Source organism: Stegostoma tigrinum, chromosome 1, assembly GCF_030684315.1.
Source record: "Stegostoma tigrinum isolate sSteTig4 chromosome 1, sSteTig4.hap1, whole genome shotgun sequence".
NCBI classification, from domain to species: domain Eukaryota; kingdom Metazoa; phylum Chordata; class Chondrichthyes; order Orectolobiformes; family Stegostomatidae; genus Stegostoma; species Stegostoma tigrinum.
The window spans coordinates 116833968-116858337 of record NC_081354.1 but is presented as its reverse complement, the minus strand read 5'-3'; the positions used below and the strand labels follow the sequence as shown (position 1 = coordinate 116858337).

At 39.5% G+C, this 24370-nt stretch overlaps 1 protein-coding gene across 6 annotated transcripts in view; it reads right to left on the bottom strand.

Annotated features, from left to right (window-relative positions):
- fat1a (FAT atypical cadherin 1a) overlaps positions 1–24104 on the bottom strand; it is a 185085-nt gene extending 160981 nt beyond the window's left edge. For 5 of the 6 annotated variants that reach the window (XM_059648075.1, XM_059648056.1, XM_059648062.1 and 2 more), the window contains exons 1-2: positions 21172–21357; positions 9648–12931 (exon numbers count right to left, since the gene is read on the bottom strand). In XM_059648075.1, the coding sequence (XP_059504058.1) occupies positions 9648–12931; positions 21172–21182 (3295 nt within the window). In that variant the 5' untranslated portion in view covers positions 21183–21357. Of the gene's footprint in view, positions 1–9647; positions 12932–21171; positions 21358–23865 lie in introns of those variants that run through there. The other variant, XM_059648069.1, reaches the window with a different exon arrangement.
- Between the last annotated feature and the right edge of the window lie 266 nt (positions 24105–24370).

Here is a 24370-nt window from a genome sequence, read left to right as displayed (position 1 = left end):
CTGTGTGACTTGGGCAAGGTGAGCAAGTGGGTAAATGCACGGCAGATGAAACAGAATGTGGATAAATGTGACATTATTTACTTTGCAGAAAAACAGGAAGGCAGGTTATTTGAAGAGCAGTACACTGGGAAAGTGAAAAGGTGGCACAAGACTTGGGTGCCTTCGTCTCTCAGTCATTCAAAGTAAACATTTGGTGCAGCAGGCAGAGCAGACAATAAACAACATGTTGGTCTTCATAGTGATTGGATTCACGTACAGAAGCAGGAATGTCTTGCTGAAATTGTACTGGGCTTTGTGAGAACACATTTGTGACTACTGTGTGCATTCCCATCTCCGTTGAGGACGGATGTCCTGCCCATGAAGGGAGTGCAATGAAAATTTACTGGACTGATGGAAAGACAGAAGAATGGAAGCAGACCAGATCAGTTACGTCTATATTCAGTGGAGTTTAGAAAAAAGGGAGGGCTCTCACAGAACCTTATGAAATTCCAACAGGATTCTACTGGGTGATGCAGAAAGTATGTTCCAGATGGTCAGGGAAAACTGTAACCCCAGGTTCTGTATAAGCACACAGTGAGTCGTGAGTCATTTAGGACTGAGGTGAGAAGAAATTTCTTCACCCACAGAGTGACAAGCCTATGGAATCCTCAGACACAGAAAACAGATGAGGCCAAAAACATTAAAAGTTTTCAAGGAATAATCTGAGGATATGGACAGAAAATAGAAACAGGATAGAGGACTGGAATAGCAGCCATGACCATACAGATTGGTGCAGCAAAATCAAAAGCTAAATGACCTATAATGACCAATTCCTACTTTGCTCCCCCTCATGTTTCTATGGACACGCTGCTCTTGATTTTGTTGCAGTGATTGTCACGAGGATCAGTCTTGCTAATATTTGGTTCTACACAACGTAAACAAAGACAAAAAATTCCTAACAAATGACAAAGACAAATAGTGGGATTGTGTTTTCTGGTCACAAGTGAAACAATTCTGATCTAAATCAGAAAATCTCCTTACTTACAAAATCAATAATCAATCAAATCAATGACGCTGTTCAGAACATGTGCAAGTCTACTTGAAACAACACACTTCCTAAGTGACCTTTAACCACAACAAATGCAATTAGGCACTCATCAATAAGATTTTAACCTGTCATATCTTTTCATAGTGCTCTACATAGTTCTGTTGCTCAGCAAATGTCCTTGATGTAAAGCTTGTTCCCACCAGAGTAAATAAGCCTTTCATTGGGTTTATATTTCTTCAAAGACTCTCTGTTTGTAACGGAGAATAATCTCATGACCAAAAGTGGCAGTTCATGCTCAATCCTACCGAATCCCCTTTAGTGAATTGGCCCTAGGCATTTGTGCCATCAAACCAAGCTGCAAACCCATGAATCAAACTGAACAGAATGCAACACCTGCATTCAAAAGATGCAGTAAATTGGGTAGAATACAGGAGAGAACAAGTCATGGCTGTCCACCTGTTTCAGTAACTCTAACTACCGGGTAACTTTACCAATACACAGAATTGGCCCAGCACATTAAACAAAAACATTCAGTTGTCAATGTTCAGGCAAATTTCATCCCAAGAGCACGAAGATTAGAAAAAAAAATGTCAAACAGAACCCTATTTCAGTTATTACCTTTGCTTTCAATTAAATAATAGAGTAACGTTACAACATTGAAGGTGTACTACTTCTACACATATGGTTTAAAATGCGGTTTGGAAAATCAGAAGTGTGCGAGGTTTCCACCTCTGATGTGCTTCTTGACCACCTCAGCAGTGAGGACAGCAAGGATGCTGCAATCAGCCTGGTCTTGGATCAGAGAAAAGAAACTTTGTGTCAGCAAAACAGAAATCCCAGTTTCAACATACATGTGATCTTTTCTTAAGACTGGGTTCAACTTTCCAGCCTCTCCATACAGAGTAATTTTTCAACATTCATTATTGTTCATGCACAAACTTTGGTGCACAGTGTTGAGATCCTAATGGCAGCTGGCCTTAGGATAAATGCTGGCAAAAACAAAATGGACATAACACATAAAACACATTAAGAACAACAGCCAAAATTTGTGGTGGTGGTCAGCCCCATCTCCCAGCATAGCTGAAGGTCTACATGGCTGTTGCATAGAACACAAACAAAAAATGTTACTACCTTTTATAGACATTATTACAAGATCAAGATTCAATTAAAACTTATGCTAGCCCGCTGGAAACGACAGCACTTTAAACTGCATTCACAAAATTTTAAACCAATTTGGATTTTACAATTCCAAATCATTACACATACACTTCAGAGCTGTCTGTTAAACAGCACTTAAATACCACTGGTCACCTGACCATACTTAAAGCACCTCTCTCCAAAAGTTACAATTTAAGTCCTGGAGTCATTGATAATACACATTTTACTGAGCGTTACCTATGCTTTCTGCGAGACCTATGTCTCGGTGCAAGGTCAAGCTGCATTTTTATTCACTGCAAGCAAATAAAAACCGATCCAGTTTGTACAATTCTTATTCCACACAACATGTACTCTCCAGATCAGTAACACTGTCATGAATGTTGAGAAAGTGTATGGTTCAGGTAAATCCTCCCTAATGTAATAATGTGGAAAATATCAAATGTCGAAGGTAATAAGCAAAAGACTAAATGTAAAACAATTTCCTGGTGATGGAGGGGAAGCTACAGTACTATATATACTATGGGCCAACATTCTCACAACTGTGTCACCATTATAGCACCCATTTAAAGCTATTTACATAAGATTTATACAAAGTGCTTTTGCTATACCTCAAATATTCCCTTCAGAACCATATTTCTGAAAAGGGCCACTACAACTGACTTTCCACTCACAAACCAGCTGGTACCTTCATAGTAGACTGGGATATGTGAAAAATAAGCAGATGGCCTGGAATGCAAGATGATCTGAACAAGCTCATCTTCCCATAAGGGCCCAATTAACAGCAGAATGTCACCTTGAGAGCAACTTTTCAGGCACACATTTATTTTTATCTGTAATTATGCCTTAATTACAATGTTGAAACTATTTTATTTTATATATACACACACACACACAACTAATTAAAATCACTATGATCTGTGTCTAAACTATTAAGGTTTCTTCAACAGTAAATAAGCAGGCAGCAACTCCTGCTGCCTGGATTAGCTCCAAAACATGCCAATGTCCAGCTGCTAACAATGCACAGAGATTTTAAATTTACTGATTGAGGCAGAATTTCACTTGAAAACAATAGGAGGGAATCTGTTTTGCAGGAGAGTTTTGGCAGGGCAGAACCACTAACAGCCCTTCTGGCCAGCCCAGCAACCTGGCACCAGGAAGGGGAGTCTACACTCCACCCAGAATTCACACCAGTGAGCAGGCTGTCAGCACTAAAACAAAACAATTCCAAACAGCACAGCATCATGTCCCCAAAAGGGGCAAGAGGGAGTTGGGGTAAAGGGGGTAAGGAGGGGAAGGGGCCAGCAGGAGACAAGAGAAAGAGGATTCTTAACAGTGAGAAAGTCACAAAGATGGCATCATGTTTCCCACCAAAAGAGTAAGGATTTCCACAGCTGGACACAACGTGGAGGGCAAGGAGGCTGTTACCAATATTACAGATCTCCTCTTTCCTTTATATTTTTCAAATGCCATCTCCAGGGCATACAGCCACTTTCCACTTGGTGGCCAAGAAGTGATGATGTGAAGCATGGCAATGGAACATCACTGCTTGAAATGCGAGAGTATAGGAGAATGCCCACCAACAATCATTTTTGTGCATGTACAAATTAACTTTTATAAAGTCAATTTTAAGTCCTCAAGGTTTCACACAGCAATTAACAGTCAATGAATTGCTTAACTGCAGGCTTCGATCCCCTCCCAGAAGTTAACAGCAATGGGTGAGAATACATTGTTGAACACATTAGGATGATCCCCACCATTTTACACTTTGCTTGTCTCATTCTTACTGGGTGTAAACATCAGTTTGATGCCAATGTTCATTTGCATAATTTTTCCAGGATTTAAGGTGGCACACCAGCCCAGGGGTTAGTACTGCAGCCTCACAGCTTTGGTGACTCTAGTTCGATTCCAGCCTTGGGTGACTGTGCAAACTCCACACAGACAAACTTTCTCCCAGTGTCTGTGTGAGTCTCCTCCACGTATTCCAGTCTCCTTCAACAGTCCAAAGATGAGCAGATTAGATGGATTGGCCATGCTAAATTGCCCACAGCGTCCAGGGATGTGCAGTCTGGAAGGATTAGCCATGGGAAATACAGGGTTACAGGGATTGTGCACGCTGTAGGGGTGGGGGTGGGGGTGGGGGTGGGGGTCTGCTCTTCAGGAGGGTCAGTGTGGACTCTATGGGCCAAATAGCCTGCTTCCACACTGTAGGGATTCTACGATTCTAGAGGTTTTGTCAAACAATGAAGTAACTGTACAATTCTGCTTCAGAAGCTGATAGTATCTGCACTTTCTGATCACTTGCTTCAACAAACATTAAATTTTAAACATAGGGAAATGCTGGCACAGACTGGACTTGACACTGACTGCAATATATTTGTAGCTGAGCTGAAGCACCCATACATTTGTTCAGATAAGTATGCATGCTTTCCTTATCTGCATACCACGCAAGTCGCATAGAAACGTAGTGCACACACTAAGATACCTAAGTACAAAGTCTATTATACCTACAGATGGCATGCTAGTAAGGTTTTCTTGGTTACAGCCCACTCGTCTTTTATAGGATCATAAAAGCAGGCGCCTTGGATTGCTCATTGAGAGGATTTGTACCTACAGTTGCTCACTCTGACCACCACGGGGCTCTGCAGCAACTTGGATGCCCAAAATCTACAGGAGGCATTTTACGAGTGGCGAAGGAGCAGGCCAGACTCTCAGCTTTGGTATTACAATCTGAAAGTTCATTTTTTTTTACTGGAACTTAAATCAATCTCCAACATGCAAGGCCTGGACCTGCACCCACACCCCCCACTCCTCCACACTGCCTCTTTTAGCCTCTAACTTCAAGCTGAAACATTTATTAAAACTTTGAAAAATACTGGACCATCTGTACATTTTCCATTAGCATTAAACGAATATAACAGTTCACACTTTGACATGTTTAAAGTTTTCCCCTTTGCCCCCAGTGGAGCTATGTGCATATATAAATAAAAACTGAAAGAATTGTGAATGCTGTAAATCAGAGACAAAAATAGAAGTTGCTGGAAAAGCTCAGCTGGCCTGGCAGCATCTGTGGAGAGAAATCAGAGTTAACGTTTTGGGTCCGGTGATACTTCCTCAGAACTCTATGTATATACTTGCTTACAATGAGAAAGCACCAGTCGGTGGAGCAGCAGCATTAATTCTCAAAGTACGCAATGCTTGTAGTACAAAGAGATGACGAAATAGTATATCAGAGCTCCATATACCTGCTTAAAAAAAAGGCATGCCTTTTACAAAATTTCACCTGGTCATTCATCAGCATTTTCCATTGTCCATAATACAGCTGTGCCCCTGCAATAGGTAAAACAAGTTGCATTCACAATACCAAGAGGTCTTCCAGTTCAACTATGCAAAAAGCTAAGAATGACACTCAGAAGCTATATACTGCCCCATCCTTTATCACCACTTTTTATTTGATTCCCTCACAATAAAGAGATGTGCTCTGTTTCAATTGCTAAATGCACACCTGCCCTGCTAGATTATAGCCTATAGTCAGATTGTTTGGACAAAGAACTATTATTTGGTAGTTAATTTTCATTTAAACATGGCTATCTTTACAATCTTACAGCAAATAATTTACCATCTGTTTCTCTACCTCTCACATACAGATAACATTAAACTTCAATGTAGATGCACAAATTTTGTACTCAACAGATTTTAGACAAAGTCATTTCTTTAACAATATTAAATTTAACCATAATATCTTGAATTTACTTCACTGTTCATATTACACTGTCATTGTTATCAGTTAAGAACTTCCACCAGGCTTTCAAAAAACAGAACTACTGAAATGAGTTACTTTCCAGCAAAAATCATTAGCACAATCACACTCAATTAATCTTCATAATAATTTTGCTTTTTAGGGTAAAGACTTATTCCACTTAAAATTGTTATCACAAAAGTAAAATTAATGTTTCTTTAATAAACCATAGCAGTTTACAGCTCAGGAATCCACTCTGTCCACTGAGCTATTTACCAGTGTGATCCAAATACACTGCCTTTCTATCTACCTGCATTTTGCTGCACTTTAAATTTACTTTTTTTCCTTAAAATACATTAATCTGTGCCTTAATTACTTGCTGGTACAAAAACATTTCATTTCTAACACTTAAGAATGGTGTACTTCCCAAAACCAAGCCTCAAAAAGTGAAACATATTAAATTGAGGGAGTTTTTGAACGTGCAACCAGAGGAAATAACATCAGCCTATTAAAACTGTGAAGGGTGTGGTAGTTTATAAGCTTGTTAAATCCCCTGTTAACCATTTTTTTAAAAATTCAGTGAAAATAACTCTATTTCAAATTGTTTCTTTCAACTATTCAGCCACTTACAATCCAGGTGAATCCATGCTATATGTTTCCCAAGTTTATAATGTCTTTCCTACAAGGATACTTAAAACAGTTTTCTAATTCTTTTGATTTAAAATAACCTCTATTCTTGCTCTCCATTCACCCATTTATCAAAATCCAATTACAGCTGGCCTCATTTTTTATGGATTATGTACTTGTACTTTCAAGGAACTATGGGGATGAAATTCAACTTCGATTTTGTTCGAAAATTGAGCATAAGCGGTACTGTCCACAAAAGGAGGGGAGCTTCCACCAAAGAGAACTCTGAAGATTAACATATCTGAATTGTGTTTGGGCTTCCTCAAAAAGAAAGGGGGGAAACAAAAGACAGAACTATTATGAATTTTGAGGAGAGACTCCATATCCTACCCAGACTGGAAATTTTCCAACATATTTCACAACGTCCCATCTCGAATGGATGCTGAAGATCCACAGGTTAGATTCTTCAATGCAATACAGGTTTTCAGCCACAAATGTCCAGTTGTAAAATTTTTAACAACTAAATTTAAACATTGTTTTCTTGACAGTATTGCATAACAACCATTCATTTAATGGTTGGTGAACCATTGACCTTGTCTGGAACCTCCTAAATCAAAAAACCTCTGTGCATCTACACTGTGCTTTATTGCATGTGTGTAAACAAAAGCAGGTAACTTTTTTTTGTCCATACATGAATATGTCCCATAAAGGATATACATCAGAAACAATAAAAGGCAATTTTTGGTTCTTTCTCCAATCCCATTACACTGACAGCAGTTACGTTTCATTCTTGCCAAGTTGTGAATTCAACATTTATTGGGTATCCACTTAGAGGCAGAAGGCCAGAGAGCGAAGCTATATTCCACACAAGTGCAAGGTGCAGGTTTGGTGATGGGGTACAGAGATCTCCAACCCCCATGCTTTCTGCAATTGCAGCTATCCACTCGTAACAGGATCATGCAATTAGCCCAGCAGCAGTTCATTAAAATGTAATAAAGAGCCCATTTCCCAAAGAAGCTAAGTATAGCAATGCACATTACTTCAATGGTTGATAAAAAATTCATTTTGTATAAATTTAGCAAATGTCCCAAAAGCTTTTGTGATCAATACTACACCAAATGCCATGTTAATCTTGTTTCTGTTAAGATTTAAATTTTGCTCCAAATCAGTAAAAAGCTTGAAAATTAGCAATTTAATTTTACTGTTAATATGTCCACATTAAGCAAATAATATTTACACCAGTTAACTCAAAAAGGTCTTAAAAATGCAAATGTTGTAACAATTACAAGCTTTAAAGTCTGCTCGGGTGTTTATTAAGCAGAGTTTTAAACCATATGAATAGAAACCCTTGCAAATCAAGGAAGAAAAACTTTAACATGAGTGTGAAATATAAACAGAAATTCCTAGGCATTCCCAGATCCATCAGCACCTGAAACCAAAAACAGACTCATCACTATCTCTCACTTCAGTTTTATGAACGAGTTCCTATTCTTAGCATTAATCTTGTCCTTTTTAAATGCTGCCTGTTTCAAGTAATTTCCATTTTTAATCACTGAAAATTGATACTTAAGACAGAGAAAAGGAGGGCCGTAAGGCTGTCTAAAGCACAACGTCAATGACTGAAGGTGGTTTCTGGCAATATTTTAAGATTACTCTGGTTAAGTTGCATGAAAAAAATAACGTGATATTTTAACAAGCTGGACTAACAGTGTTAGGGCTACTGCTCATGAAACTAAACACCTACATGTATTAATTGGACAGAACAATATCACAATAACTTCTAGTTACTTCAAAGTTACCTCAAATTGTGAAAGCTACATTAACCAAATTCTGTATAAAAGAAAATGAAATCAGCAACAGAAGCTGAAATTCCTGCAATTCAAAATTTCAATAAGTACTTCTTAATCATTGAAAAATACTATTTTTACTGCTCATTAGTGTTTACCAAACATCTCTTCAGGGACAAGCTTTCTCAATCATCTGTCAGCATGTACAATTTGTTCCTGCACACAGGAAAAGCTTAAAATACAACATTTAGTATCAAAAATCATTTAATCACACATGTAATAGCTATTGTTTTAAATATAAAAGGCTTATTATTTAACATTTTCTCTTCAAGGTTTTACACTTAATTCCAGCACAAGAATCTCTTTATTAATTGTCCTGTTCTATTTTATAAGAATTAGTGACTAATCTTTCCACAAGAGGCCAAAAGTCTGGTTCAAATGCCAAGCACGTCTGACAGAAAAAGTCCAGATGGGTCACAAATTAGGTCCAGACATTTCAAATCCCATCCCGAAGTTCCGATTTGAAATAACCAAGTGTGGAGCTGGATGAACGCAACAAGCCAAGCAGCATCTTAGGAGAAGAACTACATTCCTTTGTTACACCTCTTCCTGTGCTGTAAATAAGAACTTTCAAATCGGAATCAGAGATAATGGGAATTGTGGATGCTGGAGAATCAGAGACAACAAAGTGTGGCGCTGGATGAACACAGCAGGCCAAGCATCTTAGGAGATGCTGCTTGGCCTGCTGTGTTCATCCAGCGCCGCACTTTGTTGTCTCTGATTCTCCAGCATCCACAATTCCCATTATCTCTGATTCCGATTTGAAAGTTCTTATTTACAGCACAGGAAGAGGTGTAACAAAGGAATGTAGTTCAATTGATCTTATCAGGGCTTGAAAATGATTCTGACACAAAGTAAGAGCCAAAGAAAATCAAAGACTTAAAATTATTTTAATGACCAAACAGGCTACTCTCATACATAACAGTCCTGACATGTGCACAGTTATTACTGAAGCAGACATCATCTAGACTTCAACAGATATGCATAAATAAAGCCACATGAAAACGCTTAGAAGAATCCATTACACCATAAGTACAAATTTGTTTGCTGGAACCTCAAAAATCAAAATTTAGCTCAAGACAGAAGCTCATATGAAAAACTCCTCCTCTTTCACAGTATTCCTCATGTACCTTGGCCTGCTGAAAATCTTACGCCATGTCTAGGACACATTCCATTATAGATCAGGAGTTACAAAAGCAAGTGTATTAATGTGAGCAAGGAACAAACGGAGAAAAGCTTTTAAACAGCCTACCTTTTTCTTCATCAATTTTGAAGATTCCAAGTCCAGATCCATCCCTTATGGAATATCTAACTTCTCCATCCCTGCCTCTATCATTATCATCAGCAGTTATCGTCATTACAGGTGTACCAACAGGAACATCTTCTCTGACAGATCCATTAGCCACAAAGAATGGAAAGACAGGAGGGTATAAATTCTCATTTACATCCACTACTTCTATTTGAATGTAACAAGTTGAAGATAGAGAAATTGGTCGCCCTTTATCCTTTGCTCGAGCAGTCAGGTTATATAACTGTTTCTTCTCAAAATCTAGCTTTTGCACGATACGTAGAGCTCCACTTAGTTTGTCCACATCAAAATGTCCTTCTCCATTATCTATGAGGCTATAGCGTACCTGACTGCTGTGTCCAACATCTGGATCATAGGTTTCTAGCCACATTGCAACAGTTCCTATTGGAAGGTCCTCTCGAACTTTAATGTGGTAGTTTCGAGGAATAAATTCAGGTGGGTTGTCATTTACATCTTCCAAAGTTACTTTCAGAAAAACTGTTGAAAACAGTTGTGGCTCCTCTTTAGCTTGATCTCTAGCTTCAATCTTTAGTAAGTAGACAGGGTCTTTTTCCCTATCCAGCAACCCTATAACTTTCACAATCCCAGTTGCACTATCAATTGCAAACACATCTGTGCCTGTCAGAAGAGAGTACCTGATTTCACCATTGGGACCCAGATCTTGATCCGTTGCTTCAAGTTGAATAATTTCACTGCCCACATCTTGGTTTTCACTCACTTCTTCAAAATACATTTCTTGCAGAAATTGTGGGCTATTATCATTTGCATCCAATATGTTCACATCTAACAGACGCCAAGCAGACCTCTGAGGTATCCCAAGATCATAGACAGTTATATTTAGTGTGTAATGGTCAGTTTTTTCCCTATCAAGCTGGGAGAATACTTTTAGCCATCCTGTTTCAAGATCAACAATAAATCTGCTATCATGGTCACCTCCTGAAATTACATAGACTAATTTCCCATTAAAACCATTATCAAGATCGGTAGCATTAATAAGCAATAAACTTGTTCCTACTGGTTTGTCTTCTTTAATTTCAATTACATTTGGAAAAGAGCCAAAATGTGGTGCATGGCGATTGACTGAATGATTATCGGAAAATAAATCTTCAGCATCTCCACGACTGTGGATCTTATTTGCCTGGAGAAGCTTTTCTGCCAAGTGCTTCGCCACTCCAGTCTCTGTACAATGCAGATTAACTTGTTTACGACTTGTGGCTACAGTGATGTTAACGTACGTTGAGATAGCAAAGTTCTCCCCATCTGTAGCTGTGATTTGCAGACTATAAAAAGACCCTTGTGGGCCAGGTTCGTCTGTCAGAGTTCGCTTCAAAACAAGAACACCTGAATTGGGATTCAAGTCAAACAGATCTAATTCATTTCCTGATAGTATCCGGTATCTGACTAATTGCAACTCATCTGCATCAATAGCAGACACCGTGGCTATTTGCTCACCGACATTTAGATCCCTTGGTATTGTGCCTATACAGTCCACCTTCTCAAACAGTGGCTTGTTGTCATTTAGATTGTTTAAGAAAATAGTTACAAGTGCTTCAACTTCACGTCGATAAGGTGAGCCCCAGTCAGATGCACGAACTCGCAAATTATAAACCCTGGGCATCAATTCATAATCCAATTCCTCTGAGGTACTGATTTCACCACTGAAGTAGTCTATCACAAAAGGTGGTGGGTTCAAGTTAGCTATGCTGTATGTCACATACCCATTTTCACCACTATCAACATCAGTAGCACTCACAGTCAAAACAGTGGTACCAACAGGTACATTTTCATTGATACTGGCTTTATACGATGACTGTTTGAATTCAGGAGCATTATCGTTCATATCTATCACATGAACAATTACCTTTGTTGATGCTTGTCTGTCAACAATTATAACTTCAAGCTCATAACGAGAAGCTTCCTGTGCTTTTACAAAGGCATTTGTAGTGATGAGACCAGTATCAGGGTTAATGTGAAACTTATCAGTGTGATATTTTAGGGCAAACTTGACCTGTGGGTACATTGGTCTGGCTGTAACCATGACAACTGAAGAATTAGGGGGTGCAAATTCATTTAGCCTGGCCTCGTAAACAGCTTTCTCAAATCTACATGGCAAAGACTTAGACCGTGGGGACATAACATGGATTACTTTCACAGAGGAAAATTGAGGAGGATATCCTTTGTCTTTAGCTTGAAGTGTGAGATTATAGCCAGAAGACTGACTTTCCCAATCAACCTGATCAACAGCTTTAATTCGATATTCTTTGCTACCAGGGTTTGACCTCATGGCTTTGAATTGATGCAAGGGATCACCTGCCACAATATTTAAGGAAGCTATTTCTCCATTGACTCCCAGATCCTCATCTTCCACAGTTACAATTGCATACGTTGGATCCTTGTCAGTTTCTGATGGAGTAAGAGTAACAGCCGTGATGACTGGTGCATGTTCATTTCCCTGCTCCACATGAATAGTAAGTTTTGCCATGCTGCTAATTCCACTGCTGCCATATAATTTCTGACCACGATCAGCTGCAAGGATTTCCAGGTCATATTGTTTTGTCTCAGCGTAGTCTAACTTGCCTGTGAGGGTAATCACACCATTGGTGGGATGAATAGCGAACATATCTGTCCTATCCTTAAAACTATAATAAAACTCTCCATTGGTACCGATGTCAGCATCAGTGGCTCTGACACTGGCCACACTGGTTCTCAGTGCTGTACTTTCGGGCAAAGACACACTGTATGAGGTTGGTGAAAACAAAGGCCTCAAGTCATTTGTATCTAAAACATGGACCTTGACCTTTGTCCGTGCTTCAGCATTTGTTTTTTTCTCAACTGCTTTAACATTTAGCAGATAGTGGTCCCTCACTTCTCTGTTTAAGACTGCACTATTCCCTCCCTTGGTCCTTATACGCAAGAAACAGAAATCTCCAAGAATGTAGTCTTCAGCTTTAAACAGGTTTTCATTATCTCCAGAAATAATTTTATAGCGAAACTCCGATGATGGATTCGAGATGTAAATGCCCATTTTTACATGGCTTTCTAAATAGGTTTTGGCTGCAGAATTCTCATAAATATAAGCATTATAAAGATGCTGTGTGAACTGTGTTGATGATACTGATTCTTTCTTCCTATTTCCTTCACAGCTGTTTGAAAGCTGTAAAAGTAGAACCGAAAACAGTAGTGCTGCAGATCTCACCATGCTGACACTTGAGAAATCACCAAGTGACCTAAAAAAAACAAAAGTAAAATTTTAATCTTTCAATTGGAACATTTTGAAGCAAAGATTTTTACTCTATACAACAAAAAATGAATGACATCCACAACAAAGAGAACATGAATAAAAAGACTTTCATGCACAAAGGACTTCTACAAACTGTGAAATGCAATAAATAATGCACAAAGCTCTGGCAAGATATTTCCTTTTTGTACATCAAGGCATCTACAGCAGAATTCCATCCAAGACCAGCATACAGACATGTAGCCACGCACTACCCAGAATTTTCCAACCCATAAATTTAGCTGCATGTAAATGATAGAGTGCACACCCAAATTATGAATTGGACAGTCTCTTCATAACTGACTTTTCTGGTTCTCTTGAAATATCTTTTTATATTTTCTCTTTCTGACATTGCAAATTCTTGCTTCCACAACTCACTGCAAGCCAAATGTGAAATGATCCAAATTCCTTCCTTGGTCCAATCTTAGCTGATATTATTAACAGTTTACTTTTTTGAAGGTACTGTTCCCTCCTTCAAATCTCCTGCCATCACCTCGTTCCTCTTCAAAGTGACTTGAAAGTAAATTAAGAAACTATTTCAATTGACTGTGCAGCTGAAAACCAAAGAGTACAGACTTAAAGTTATTGGCAACAAGGTGAAAGGTTTTAACGCGTGGTCAGGATCTGGATGAGCAAGCATCTCCTTTTCCCCAACTCTAACTTCCCAGCAACTGTGAAGGAACACACTAGACTATTCGCAACTCTCACGGCATTTAACACCAAAATAAATTTTGAACATATACTTATGCCACCAATAAGGCTGATTATTTCCAACTGAGAACATGCGTAGGAGTGGTAGTAGGCTATTAACATCCCTGAAATGGATACTACAAATTCAATACGACACTGGCCGATCTGTACCATGGACTGACTATCCCTCCACCTCATTGCATCTGCTGTGAAATCCAAGTTCACCTTTTTGTCACCTGCAGACAGGCTGAACTCCACGTTCTGCCCATTCTGAACTCGGTCATCCAAAATTCTGCTGGCCTTGTCCTTTTTCACACCGAGTCCTGTTTGCCCTTCGCCACTGAGCTTTCTCACCTAGATCAGTTCCCAAAGTTAGTCTTCAATTTTAAACTTCCCATCGTTGTTTCTAAATCTCACCATTGTGACAATCCTCCTAATCTCTACTCTCCTCCAGCTGAAGAGCCCTCAAAGATGCCTTGGCTCTTTTACCTCAGGTCTCTTATGCCTTCAACTAAAAGGGCTCTCAATGTCCAGAATTTCTTCCTCATACCCCAACATCACACCTTTGTCCACTAGCTGCTCCTTCAAATCCACCTCTTTGACCACTTCCCCTCATATCTCCTTACATTGCTTGGTATCTGATCTTGCTTTATAATATTTATGAAAAGTGTCTTTGAGAGGTTATTGGTGTTGCAAAGCCCCTAGGACTGCAAAGATCAGCAGCAGCAGGATGTGCTCTCAATGAATCCCTGTAATCATCCCCACAGTACCTGTTCTGGGGAGATTCATGGCACTGGTACAATACATCCAGTCCCTTATTGTTTGAGATATTCATAAATGCTGTAGATGAAATGTGGCCCAGGGAGGCTTGTGGGACTGAGGAACAATAAGCAAGGTTATCGAAGGTACAAAGTTTGGGTGATTGTCAATGAGGGGTAAGGTGGCAGGTTACAGGAAGGTATAAACAGATTGATCAGATGAGTAGATCAGAGGCAGACAATTTAACACTGATAAGTGCATCACCTCGCATTTTGGAAGAAGGAATAAGATGAAAGTACTCAATGAATGGCAAGACACTAGCGAGTCCAGAGGAATAAAGGGACCTTGTGGGTTGGGGTGAGTGCTTGTACACAGATTCCCAAAAGTAGCAGGAAGAACAGGTTAACAGGGTAGCTGAAAAGACATATAGGACACGTTCCTTTCATCAGTCATGGCATAGATTGTAAATGCAGGGAGGTCATGTTGGAGCTGTGCACTACTGTGGCTGGAGCACAGCTGGAGTTCTGTCCATTGTTCCGGTCACCACACGTTAGGAAAGGGGTGTTATAATGGAGAGGGTGCTAACGAGATTCATCAGGATGTTGTATCAGTGATAATGGAAACTGCAGATGCTGGAGAATCCAAGATAACAAAATGTGAGGCTGGATGAACACAGCAGACCCTCCCTCGACCTCTTCATCTCTAACTGTTCTTCCTCTCACCCATCCCCTCCTCCCACCCCAAGCCGCACCTCCATCTCCTACCTACTAACCTCATCCCACCTCCTTGACCTGTCCGTCTTCCCTGGACTGACCTATCCCCTCCCTACCTCCCCACCTATACTCTCCTATCATCTTTTTTCTCCATCTTCGGTCCGCCTCCCCCTCTCTGCCTATTTATTCCAGAACCCTCACCCCATCCCCCTCTCTGATGAAGGGTCTAGGCCCGAAACGTCAGCTTTTGTGCTCCTGAGATGCTGCTGGGCCTGCTGTGTTCATCCAGCCTCACATTTCGTCATCAGGATGTTGGTTGGGATTGAATATTTCAGCAAAGATGAGGAACTGGATACGTTTGGGTTGTTTTAATTGTAACTGAGAAGGGTTTGGTGGTTCTGGTAGGGGTGTATAAGGGGCATGGACGAGGTGAATGGAAAGCAACAGTTCCCCTTAGTCAAAGTGTCAATAATTTGGTCATCAAGGAGCATAATTTCCAAGTGAAAGGAAGGACATTTAGAGAAGAATTAAGGAACAATGTTTCCACAAATGGGATGTTGGAGGTTTGGAATGCACTGCCCAGGAGGGTGGCTCAGGCAGGAAATCTCACAACCTTGGATGAACACTTGAAGTGTCAAAACATTAAAGACTACAGGCCTAATGCGGGTACGAGGGACTAGCATTGGTGGTAGAATATTTTTGGCAATACGGACTCAATAGGCTTCTTCTGTATTGTACGACTAATATTTATTCAAGTTTGGTTCTACTTTGACAGACACTAGCAGCTCTCTGATACAGCAATGTAACTCTTTTTATAGAAGACTAGACAGTGACTGCAGGCAGACTATTTAATTGTGGGAGTCTTGCTGAATCTACAAATGTCTGGACAATTGAACTCAATCCAAAGCACTCTCAAAAACATGCTGAAACTTTTATTTTACAAAGGGATTGAACATTTCTAACATGTTTAGCTCATTTGATAAACAAAAGATTTAATCAAGTGTTCTTTCAATTATGTGGTCACATTTGCAATCTTCCTACTTATGATGAATAGATAATAAATTCCTTTTCATGGAATCTTAGCCTTTTAAAGGAAATGTTTATCAAAATTTATAACAATCCTCTTGAATGCAACATTCCAGTCTATTCTCAAATATGAGGTCACATATCAGTTAACACTTGTGGCAATGCCCAATCTTAAAAATTTTTGCAAATCTATGGAGTGTAATAGAAAATCAGCATATAACCAGATATATTTATAAAGACTAGAGGTTTCATGTTGAAGAAAACTGATGGAACCATTACTGTACTATAAAAAGTACAGTCATGTGGCGGGGGGGGGGGGGGAGAGAAACCAAGGAGCAAAGGAGCAAGGGGGCTCAAGCAAGCAAACAATCCCACGACCAAGCAAACTACCATCACACCTCAAGCTCAGAGCAAGGTTGAGAAGAAAGGACCTTCAAGGTAACCTCTGCCAATGCAGAAACTGAATTTGATCTATTGCATGCACTCTGCATCAGCAAAGCAGCCACTGAGCTAACTGAGCTAACCAACTCTAACTGTAACTGTCCACCAGCCATTCACTATAACTAAACATATATTACAAAGGCCTAGTCTTGCTCATTTTAATGCAAATTCAATACCTGGCAGTATTTAGCACAGGAACACACATTAGCTGCTTGTCCAGCAGCTAGCTTACTCCACTGGCTTTTTCACTATATATGAGCAGTAGGTAGTTCTTACCACATATGGTTTTCACACTAAGGCAGGGAAACAATTTCTACTTTTAGCATATTCTTAAAGTAACTTTACTCTAAATTCTTTAATTGAAAGAAATCTAAAATGTACATATTACATAACACTATTCTCATATACGGGGAATATGTATGGCATGATAAACTTACGAGTCACTTCTTGTATTGGGTTATGAGTTTGATTTGTCAAAAAGGAAGTAAAGAGTAAAGGTGCACATTGCAGGGCGAAGTCTGAAAGTTATTAAAAAGTTAATAAAAAAATGTGAGGGAAATAAAGGAGCTTTGAAAATTCAGGAAAGCTTCCCATGTCACAAGTTATGCAATGGGACTTGCTTAGGACAGATTTGATATGGACTGGATTGTGTAGGAAAGTGTGGTTAACCTAGACTGAACAAGAAAAATAAAAATGCCACAGCAGTATACATGTAATAAGAAAAAGAATGAAAATAGACAAAAACACAGGAGATAGGGGAATCATGTCAGATTATATTGTTTTTCTTACATTCCACACAGTGAGACACTGTGGGCTTGTGCAAAAGGGCTCCCAGAGATGACTGCACACAAGTTTGTGTTACATGCAGGGTTAAGAAGTTGAGGGGAAAATAAGTTATATCTCTTGGAGGCACCAATGGAAAAGTTCTGCATCAAAACTGAAGAGATAATGAAGCCTACAATATGTTTGATGAGGAAGGACCAAGGACAAACCCAAAAATGCTTTGAGGTAGTGGGTTAATTGTTAATACTGCTGGTACCATGAGGAAATTGTTTAATTGGCAAACAAAACAGGAATTTCATGGTTCTGTTTAAGGACATGAACTAGATCCTAATAAAATATATGTATGGATCACAGTATTGTGAACTGTGAATCTAGAAGGGGGTGTAATCTGAAAGGTGATAATTCAATTAGGAAACCATCAGCAAATGTTTTAGATGAAGAATGAAAAACATAACTAATAAAGGAATAAAACAGAATGGGAAAGAAAAGGATCTTGTGGCATACTATAAGTGTCCCTACCATTTTACCAGAAAGTCTAGATTCAAGTCGCATCCACAGATATGTCACAATATGACTTAACAGATTAATTAATAAGTATCTACAAAGGGAAAGAGGCAAGACTCCCAGGGATTCAACCAATAGAAAAAGAGGCAGTGGGTGAACTAAAGCACAATTAAAGTCATTTAACAATCACTTCTTTTTTCCTTAATAATTATTATGTCCTTTATAATTTTTCATTGTGCTGCTGACAAAGGAGTATGCCTGATACAATTTTAACTTCTTGAAGCAGATGTATGCAATCACAATTCCATTATATCATTATTTAATTTGACATTCTGTGTATTACATAGGGTAACTATCATTAAGCAAAGTTACTAGTTTATTATCACTCTCGATCTGAGCATGGAAATCAATGTGTCCAAATTTATAGTAAGCAATTCTAATCATGGAAAAATTGAGAGAATCATTAATCGAGACCTCTGACTTTACATTTGCACAAAGGTCCTTGCGTGAGCTTGCATCACAAAACTTGTAAGTTTGCAAAGTCTGTGATGACCACCGTTAGCAAAGAGAACTGTAACGTTAACGGGACATGTCCAAACATGCCTTTGACTCCTTCAACATATAACTAAATTGTAACTTCAATCTTATTTTTTGAAGCTCTCCACCACAAAATGCCACTCATACAGTCTTACAAAGTAAAGGCATATCACCAATTTAACAAATATCATTTAAAGAAGTCTGACAAGCAAGTTTATCATATATCAAGGGATCTCTGGAATTAGAAGTTTTCTATCACAAATTAACAACTTCATTTACTCTGAAAACACCTCTTCACACTCAATATTCATACACTGGCAAGGCTTGGAATTCTCTTGTAGGCTTCTTACAATCTCCTTTGTTCAGTTACCTTTCTGCCAAGGTTCAATGCCCATTGCAGGAAAATACTAATGACGCCTTTTACCACACAGAAATAGAAATACTCAAATTATCATCTTTTTCTTCACGATGACTTTGTCCATTAAAAACTCTCTCAGTCCTTTGCCAATGAAGTAACACAGCGCTGAAAGCAACTTTAAACTAAACGATAGTTATTTCACTGTCTGATACTAATTACAATTTCAGTCTCAAGCTCAAACTTATAAAGCCAGCTCAAATATTTAAGCAATGCATTTCAGTTATCAGATGTAACACTACTGCTATCGCACAGACACAGTAATCCAGTTGCAGAATTTTGATAGTTTGCTGTAAATCTGATGCGTAACCTGTAAATGCAGAAACCATTTCTGATGAAGGGTCTAGGCCCGAAATGTCAGCTTTTCTGCTCCTAAGACGCTGCTTTTCTACTGTGTTCATCCAGCTCTACGCTTTGTTATCTCAGTCCAAAGCAAAGTTTACTTCTTCACAGAAATCCTACTGCCACCCCCCACCTTCCGCCAATCTGTCAATCCACAAGACCTGAATAACCATTTTGCAAAGCTGCTGACTCACAAACAGGACCTTGATAATGATGCACCATGTCCAGGAACAAAACAGTGTATCATAGCAAGCAGATAAAATTAACTGCTGATATTTCAAACTTGCGCAAAGCACAAAGAAGATAATTAACAAGAGATACCTAACCCTTAGAAAAACAAATCCAAAATATCTTGAAAGTCTGCAAATAGGAATGCAAGCTATACAAGGATTTGCTAAATTGCCTTTGAGACAGTCAATTATCTACGTTTGTGAATTAACTACATTGAGAGTTTACAAATATTTAAACCTACTTCAGACGGAACAGGAAAAGAAAGCCACAGAATTACATTTCTCATCTGTATTTGGTACATAAAACAGTCTATTTTAAAAAGTTCCTAGCCAGCTGAAGAACTTATTCTTGCTGCTTTCCAACAACTTAATTGCCAAATCTATTAGGCATAAATTAGCAAAATGAAGATAATTTGTAACTCCGAGTAATTTCTAATAGATACAAGGCTTGAAAAGAAGTCTCTGAAAAAGAAATTAATACCCGACAGAAAATAGAAATGGCTATCAATGCCATGTGATCAGTGGGCATGTCCCACTCCTGTCCCCACACAAGCTATCCTAAATAAACCAGATCTTTTGCTCTAAATTATTAATAGATTAATTAGCAGTTCCAAAGCTCCTACTACACAGCAAAACAGCAAACAAGGTTTCACACGGTTCGTCCCACCTGATCAATGACCGATTCAGTAACGACTGTACGTAATGAGTTTCTTAGGTGGCGACCTATTCATTGCAAATGGCACTCCATCTACGCAAACTACTCACCCAATCAAACAGGAACTAATTTAAAAATGGTAGAACTTGAAACTAAGAACAAGACGCCTTAAATGAGGTCTCGACAAAGATCTAAAATTGTTTTAGAAACACTTTGGTTACAGGGAGAAATGAATTAAAGAGACAAAACCTCTTCATTGGCGTTCGGGGTTTGTTTCGTACGGAATTGCAAAATGCCAAGCTGGATAACCAAGTAAAATTAAACATACAACTCCCAACTGGTCAGAAGACGCCGAGATTTCCCCCAAGACCTCCTTCATTCCAGCCGTGTTGCTATCTCCAACATAACGAATCTGTGCTCCCAGAGCCATAAATACATGGAGCATTACTCTCTGGCCAGATCGAAAAATAAATTGCCTGCAGCTCCGAGATAGTGCAGCCCGATTATCGGAAAGATCGAATTCCCTCAACCTGGTGAGAGCGAAATGAAATGAATCGGGACAGAGAGAGGAAAAGAAAGGCACTCTTTCTGAAGACTGCGAGCCCCCGTTTTGTTCAGGCTTGCTTGTAAGTCTTTCCCCTCCCCTCACAGCACAAATCCACATCTTCTGGCAAACTGCTGACCACTCTATACAGCTTGAATGAGAATAGAGTTTTTTTTCTGAATTAAAAGCAAAGCGAAGATAAACATGCACAAATAAAGCCATGGTAATGTATGCATGAGAGAGACAAGAGAAGGAAACTGCTGGCAAGTTCCCGCTCAGGTCCCTGTATCTGGCCTGTTATACCCTCCCAGGAAAGCGGTGGGTGCGTGTGTGTATGTACCCCCCCCCCCTTTCTCTCTGTCTCTCTGTCTCTCACGGGTTCACATCGATTAAATGCTAACGTGGAGCACCAAAAACAAGTGTTTTAAGCTAAACTTTGCGAGAAGTTGCTGCACTGGGCGACAGAAAGATTAAAACAAGAAACCAACAAGTGTATATCTGCTTCTGTGCTTAGCCACAGTACAAAAGTAAAGGGGTGCAGGGGAACTCACGGTAGTTGCATGGAAGCGTGCTGCCGCTGGCTGAAAGCTGGTTTTTTTCCCCTTCCCCCTCAATACACAAAGGCCACGGCTTTTTTTAAAAGTTTTCTTCCCCCCTAGCCCCGGCACTAACTGGTAGGGAAGCGGTGAGCAGGAAGCAGCAGTAACTCCCTCTTGTCTGGCCACACCATCGTGAGATTGTCCCTCTGCGGTCCACAGCCAGCCCTGAGCATGCGCCGTACCCGGCACTAGCTTCCCCTGGCATGCAGCAATAGCACAGCGTGGCCCCGTCGGCCCATCCACACAACCCTCGCTGCACTTCCAAATCCATTTCCCCCCCAAGAGAAAAACAAAACAAAATCAACACACCAGTTGCAAACTTTCTGGAAGCGAAATAGATTGTAAAGGAATGAAAAGAATACATCTTTAAAAACTTTGAATTATATTTTCCACCGTTTTACAAGTGCTTCCAGTCTTTCTCAAGCAATTTTTCTTTCCTCTTTCCCCCATCCCACTTTATTCCGAACTGGACAAAATCTTCCCTTAACTACCTCGGTTCCGTTAACAATACTGTACCATTGCGCCAGCTGAGTGAAGTGGATAGGGAGGGCGCACAGTTTAAAGCTACATCATAATTTTCTCCAGAAGTTACTTCAGATGAAATCAGGTTTCTGTTCAGTGAGTTAGAGTCTTTCAAGTCACCCGGATTGCCTGTAATATAAACTACTGGCCAAACAGACAAAGATTTGAGCGGATAGGTGAGATATCAGCTCACTTCAATCTCCAATGCAAAGTGGAATGACAATTAAATTGTGCCGAAACCATATGGGAACGGGAGAGATTACCTCTTGCAAAATTTACGACAATATGAATTCAACAGAAGAAAAAGTGGGATTTTGGGTATGCTAAACTTAAAATGAACGTCAAAAATCTGTCTCACCTAACGTTTCCTAATGCAACACAAGATATGCGTTTTACAAAAGTACGATTTTAGCTCCAGGATTTCATTATCAACACGAAAAGCTGATAAACACTACCGAGGGAACACTTCCGTATTATTACATTCCAATAAAATAATCTTCACTGATTTTACAAAATATTTTAACTCATCCCGTGCATTATTTAAAAGAAAAGCACTGGAACAGAAACAAAAGTTACAGGAAAGACTCAGCAGGTCTGGCAGTATCTGTGAAGAAAAAACAGTTAACGTTTCGGGTCCGGTGACCCTTCCTTCGAACTTAAAAAAGCGCTGTTCCCTTCCCAAACTAAAAGACAGCTAGTAATAACTCAATTATTCACAAATTAAATAGAAAAGCAATCCTTACTAATAATTAACCCCCCAAAAGGCGATTTAGATCTTAAAAAAGTTAAAACTAATGAGCTCTAAAAGTTTTTGTCTGTGGTACAGTGTCTATTTTATCTAATGTATGAGTGAACAAGCCAACAGTTTGACTTACTGTGTCTACAAACCGCATTTTTGTCACCAGTCCTTTTTCAAACAAACTAGTCACGAATACCTGACTTTGAAACAAAGAACTCCCGAGATTCTGCAGTAAATGACAAGTGATTCAAATGGATCCAAAGACGTTATTTGAGCACTGTCACTGGAATCAAACTATCCTTCAAATCAGACAGAGTCTTCTCCTCTGTTTCAGCCCCCACACACTTGGTGCCAAAAACTTTCATGAACCTGCTTACAGGAGGAAAGGATATGGAAACAATTGTACAGTCAAGGGAGAGAGGAAATCCAATTGAAATGAATGATGGGCCTCACCTGAACTATTAATAAAAAACTGCAATTCGATGAAATATCATCGACATCACAATGAAATTATTAATCATCGCAATATTGATTTACATCTTGGCCCCGGGTAAAAAGGTCATATTACTCAACCTTTATTGTCGTATTAAATAAATAACATTATTACATGTATCGGGCAAACCTTCTGACGCGCCCACTCGACTCGCTGTGCATATTACTGGAAAGCTTTCCTAAAACTACTAAATTCAAGGGACTGTTCAATTTGAAAAGTAAAAGTCCTAGTGTTCCTCTGAATCGCGACCTCCTGTATTGGCACATAAATGCACACTCTGAAGATATTAAACGAGGAAACTTTGCATTTTCTAAGCTGTGTCTTAGTTAAGTACTGACCAGGATGGGTATTGGAACATTGGGGTTCGGTTGCTTTGTAAATGAACGCGGTTTTGTACCTTACTTTTTGTGAAGCACGCGAGGGCGCTCTCTTACAATGTTCTAACTGGAAGGATTTTTGAGCGATGAGCTGATGGTCATCGTTGTTTCAGGAGTCGAGGCTGTAAACTTGAAGAATCGCACCATTTCGGGAAAAGCACTGCCAAAGGTTACCTTCAAAGGACTTCAGCAATGAACCCTCCCCTGCATCGCACATATTCAGTTGTCTTTTTCAAAACGACCTGATCTTAGTTTTAATAAAGCTTGTTGCTGAATTCAATCGATTCGAGTTTCTTTCGAAATTTTTAACATTCACTTTTGCCGAACAGTATCTAGCAAAAGGAAAGCCATGTTTAAGCCAAGGCGAGATATATCATCACGAACATTCTCTGCTCCATCGTCAGGGCAGGATTTAATGAATTTACCTGAAATTAACGAGCGGCAGAGGGCCCAATGGAAACTGCATCAATGTGAAATCACTACATTGTTGTATCTACTCCATTACAACGACTTACCAGACCAGCTGGATCCGACAGTTCCCGGAGAGAAGAAATCCTTGGGATTACCGGAGAAAAAGGAGAACGCTATTCCCGCTTTTAACTCACACCACCAGAAAATAGGATCGAAGTGATATTGTCCAGAATCATCACATTTCCAGGGATTCAATACAAGTTTGTAGCGATCTGGGTAAAGTGGAAGAGTCATGTAAAAGCAGTTCCAAACTCAGCAGCGAATGCAGTTCCGAGCGGGATGACTGTGGCTGAGACGCTGTGACGTCAGCGATTCCCAGGCTCTGCAATGGACTGAAAGTTTCCCAAGTTTAAAAAAAATCCAGAAGTAGTTTACAAGAAAACTAGACAGCTGAATGTAGCTTGTTTCGCTGTGCGCTGCCCCTGAATATTTCATATAGCACTGCAAGCATTTTCGCTGCAGTATATTTGTTCTTTGGATAAATTATTTCAGTAATTCACAGAATGGTTAATCTGCCCAGTTGAAACAAAATCGCACTCAACCGAAAGA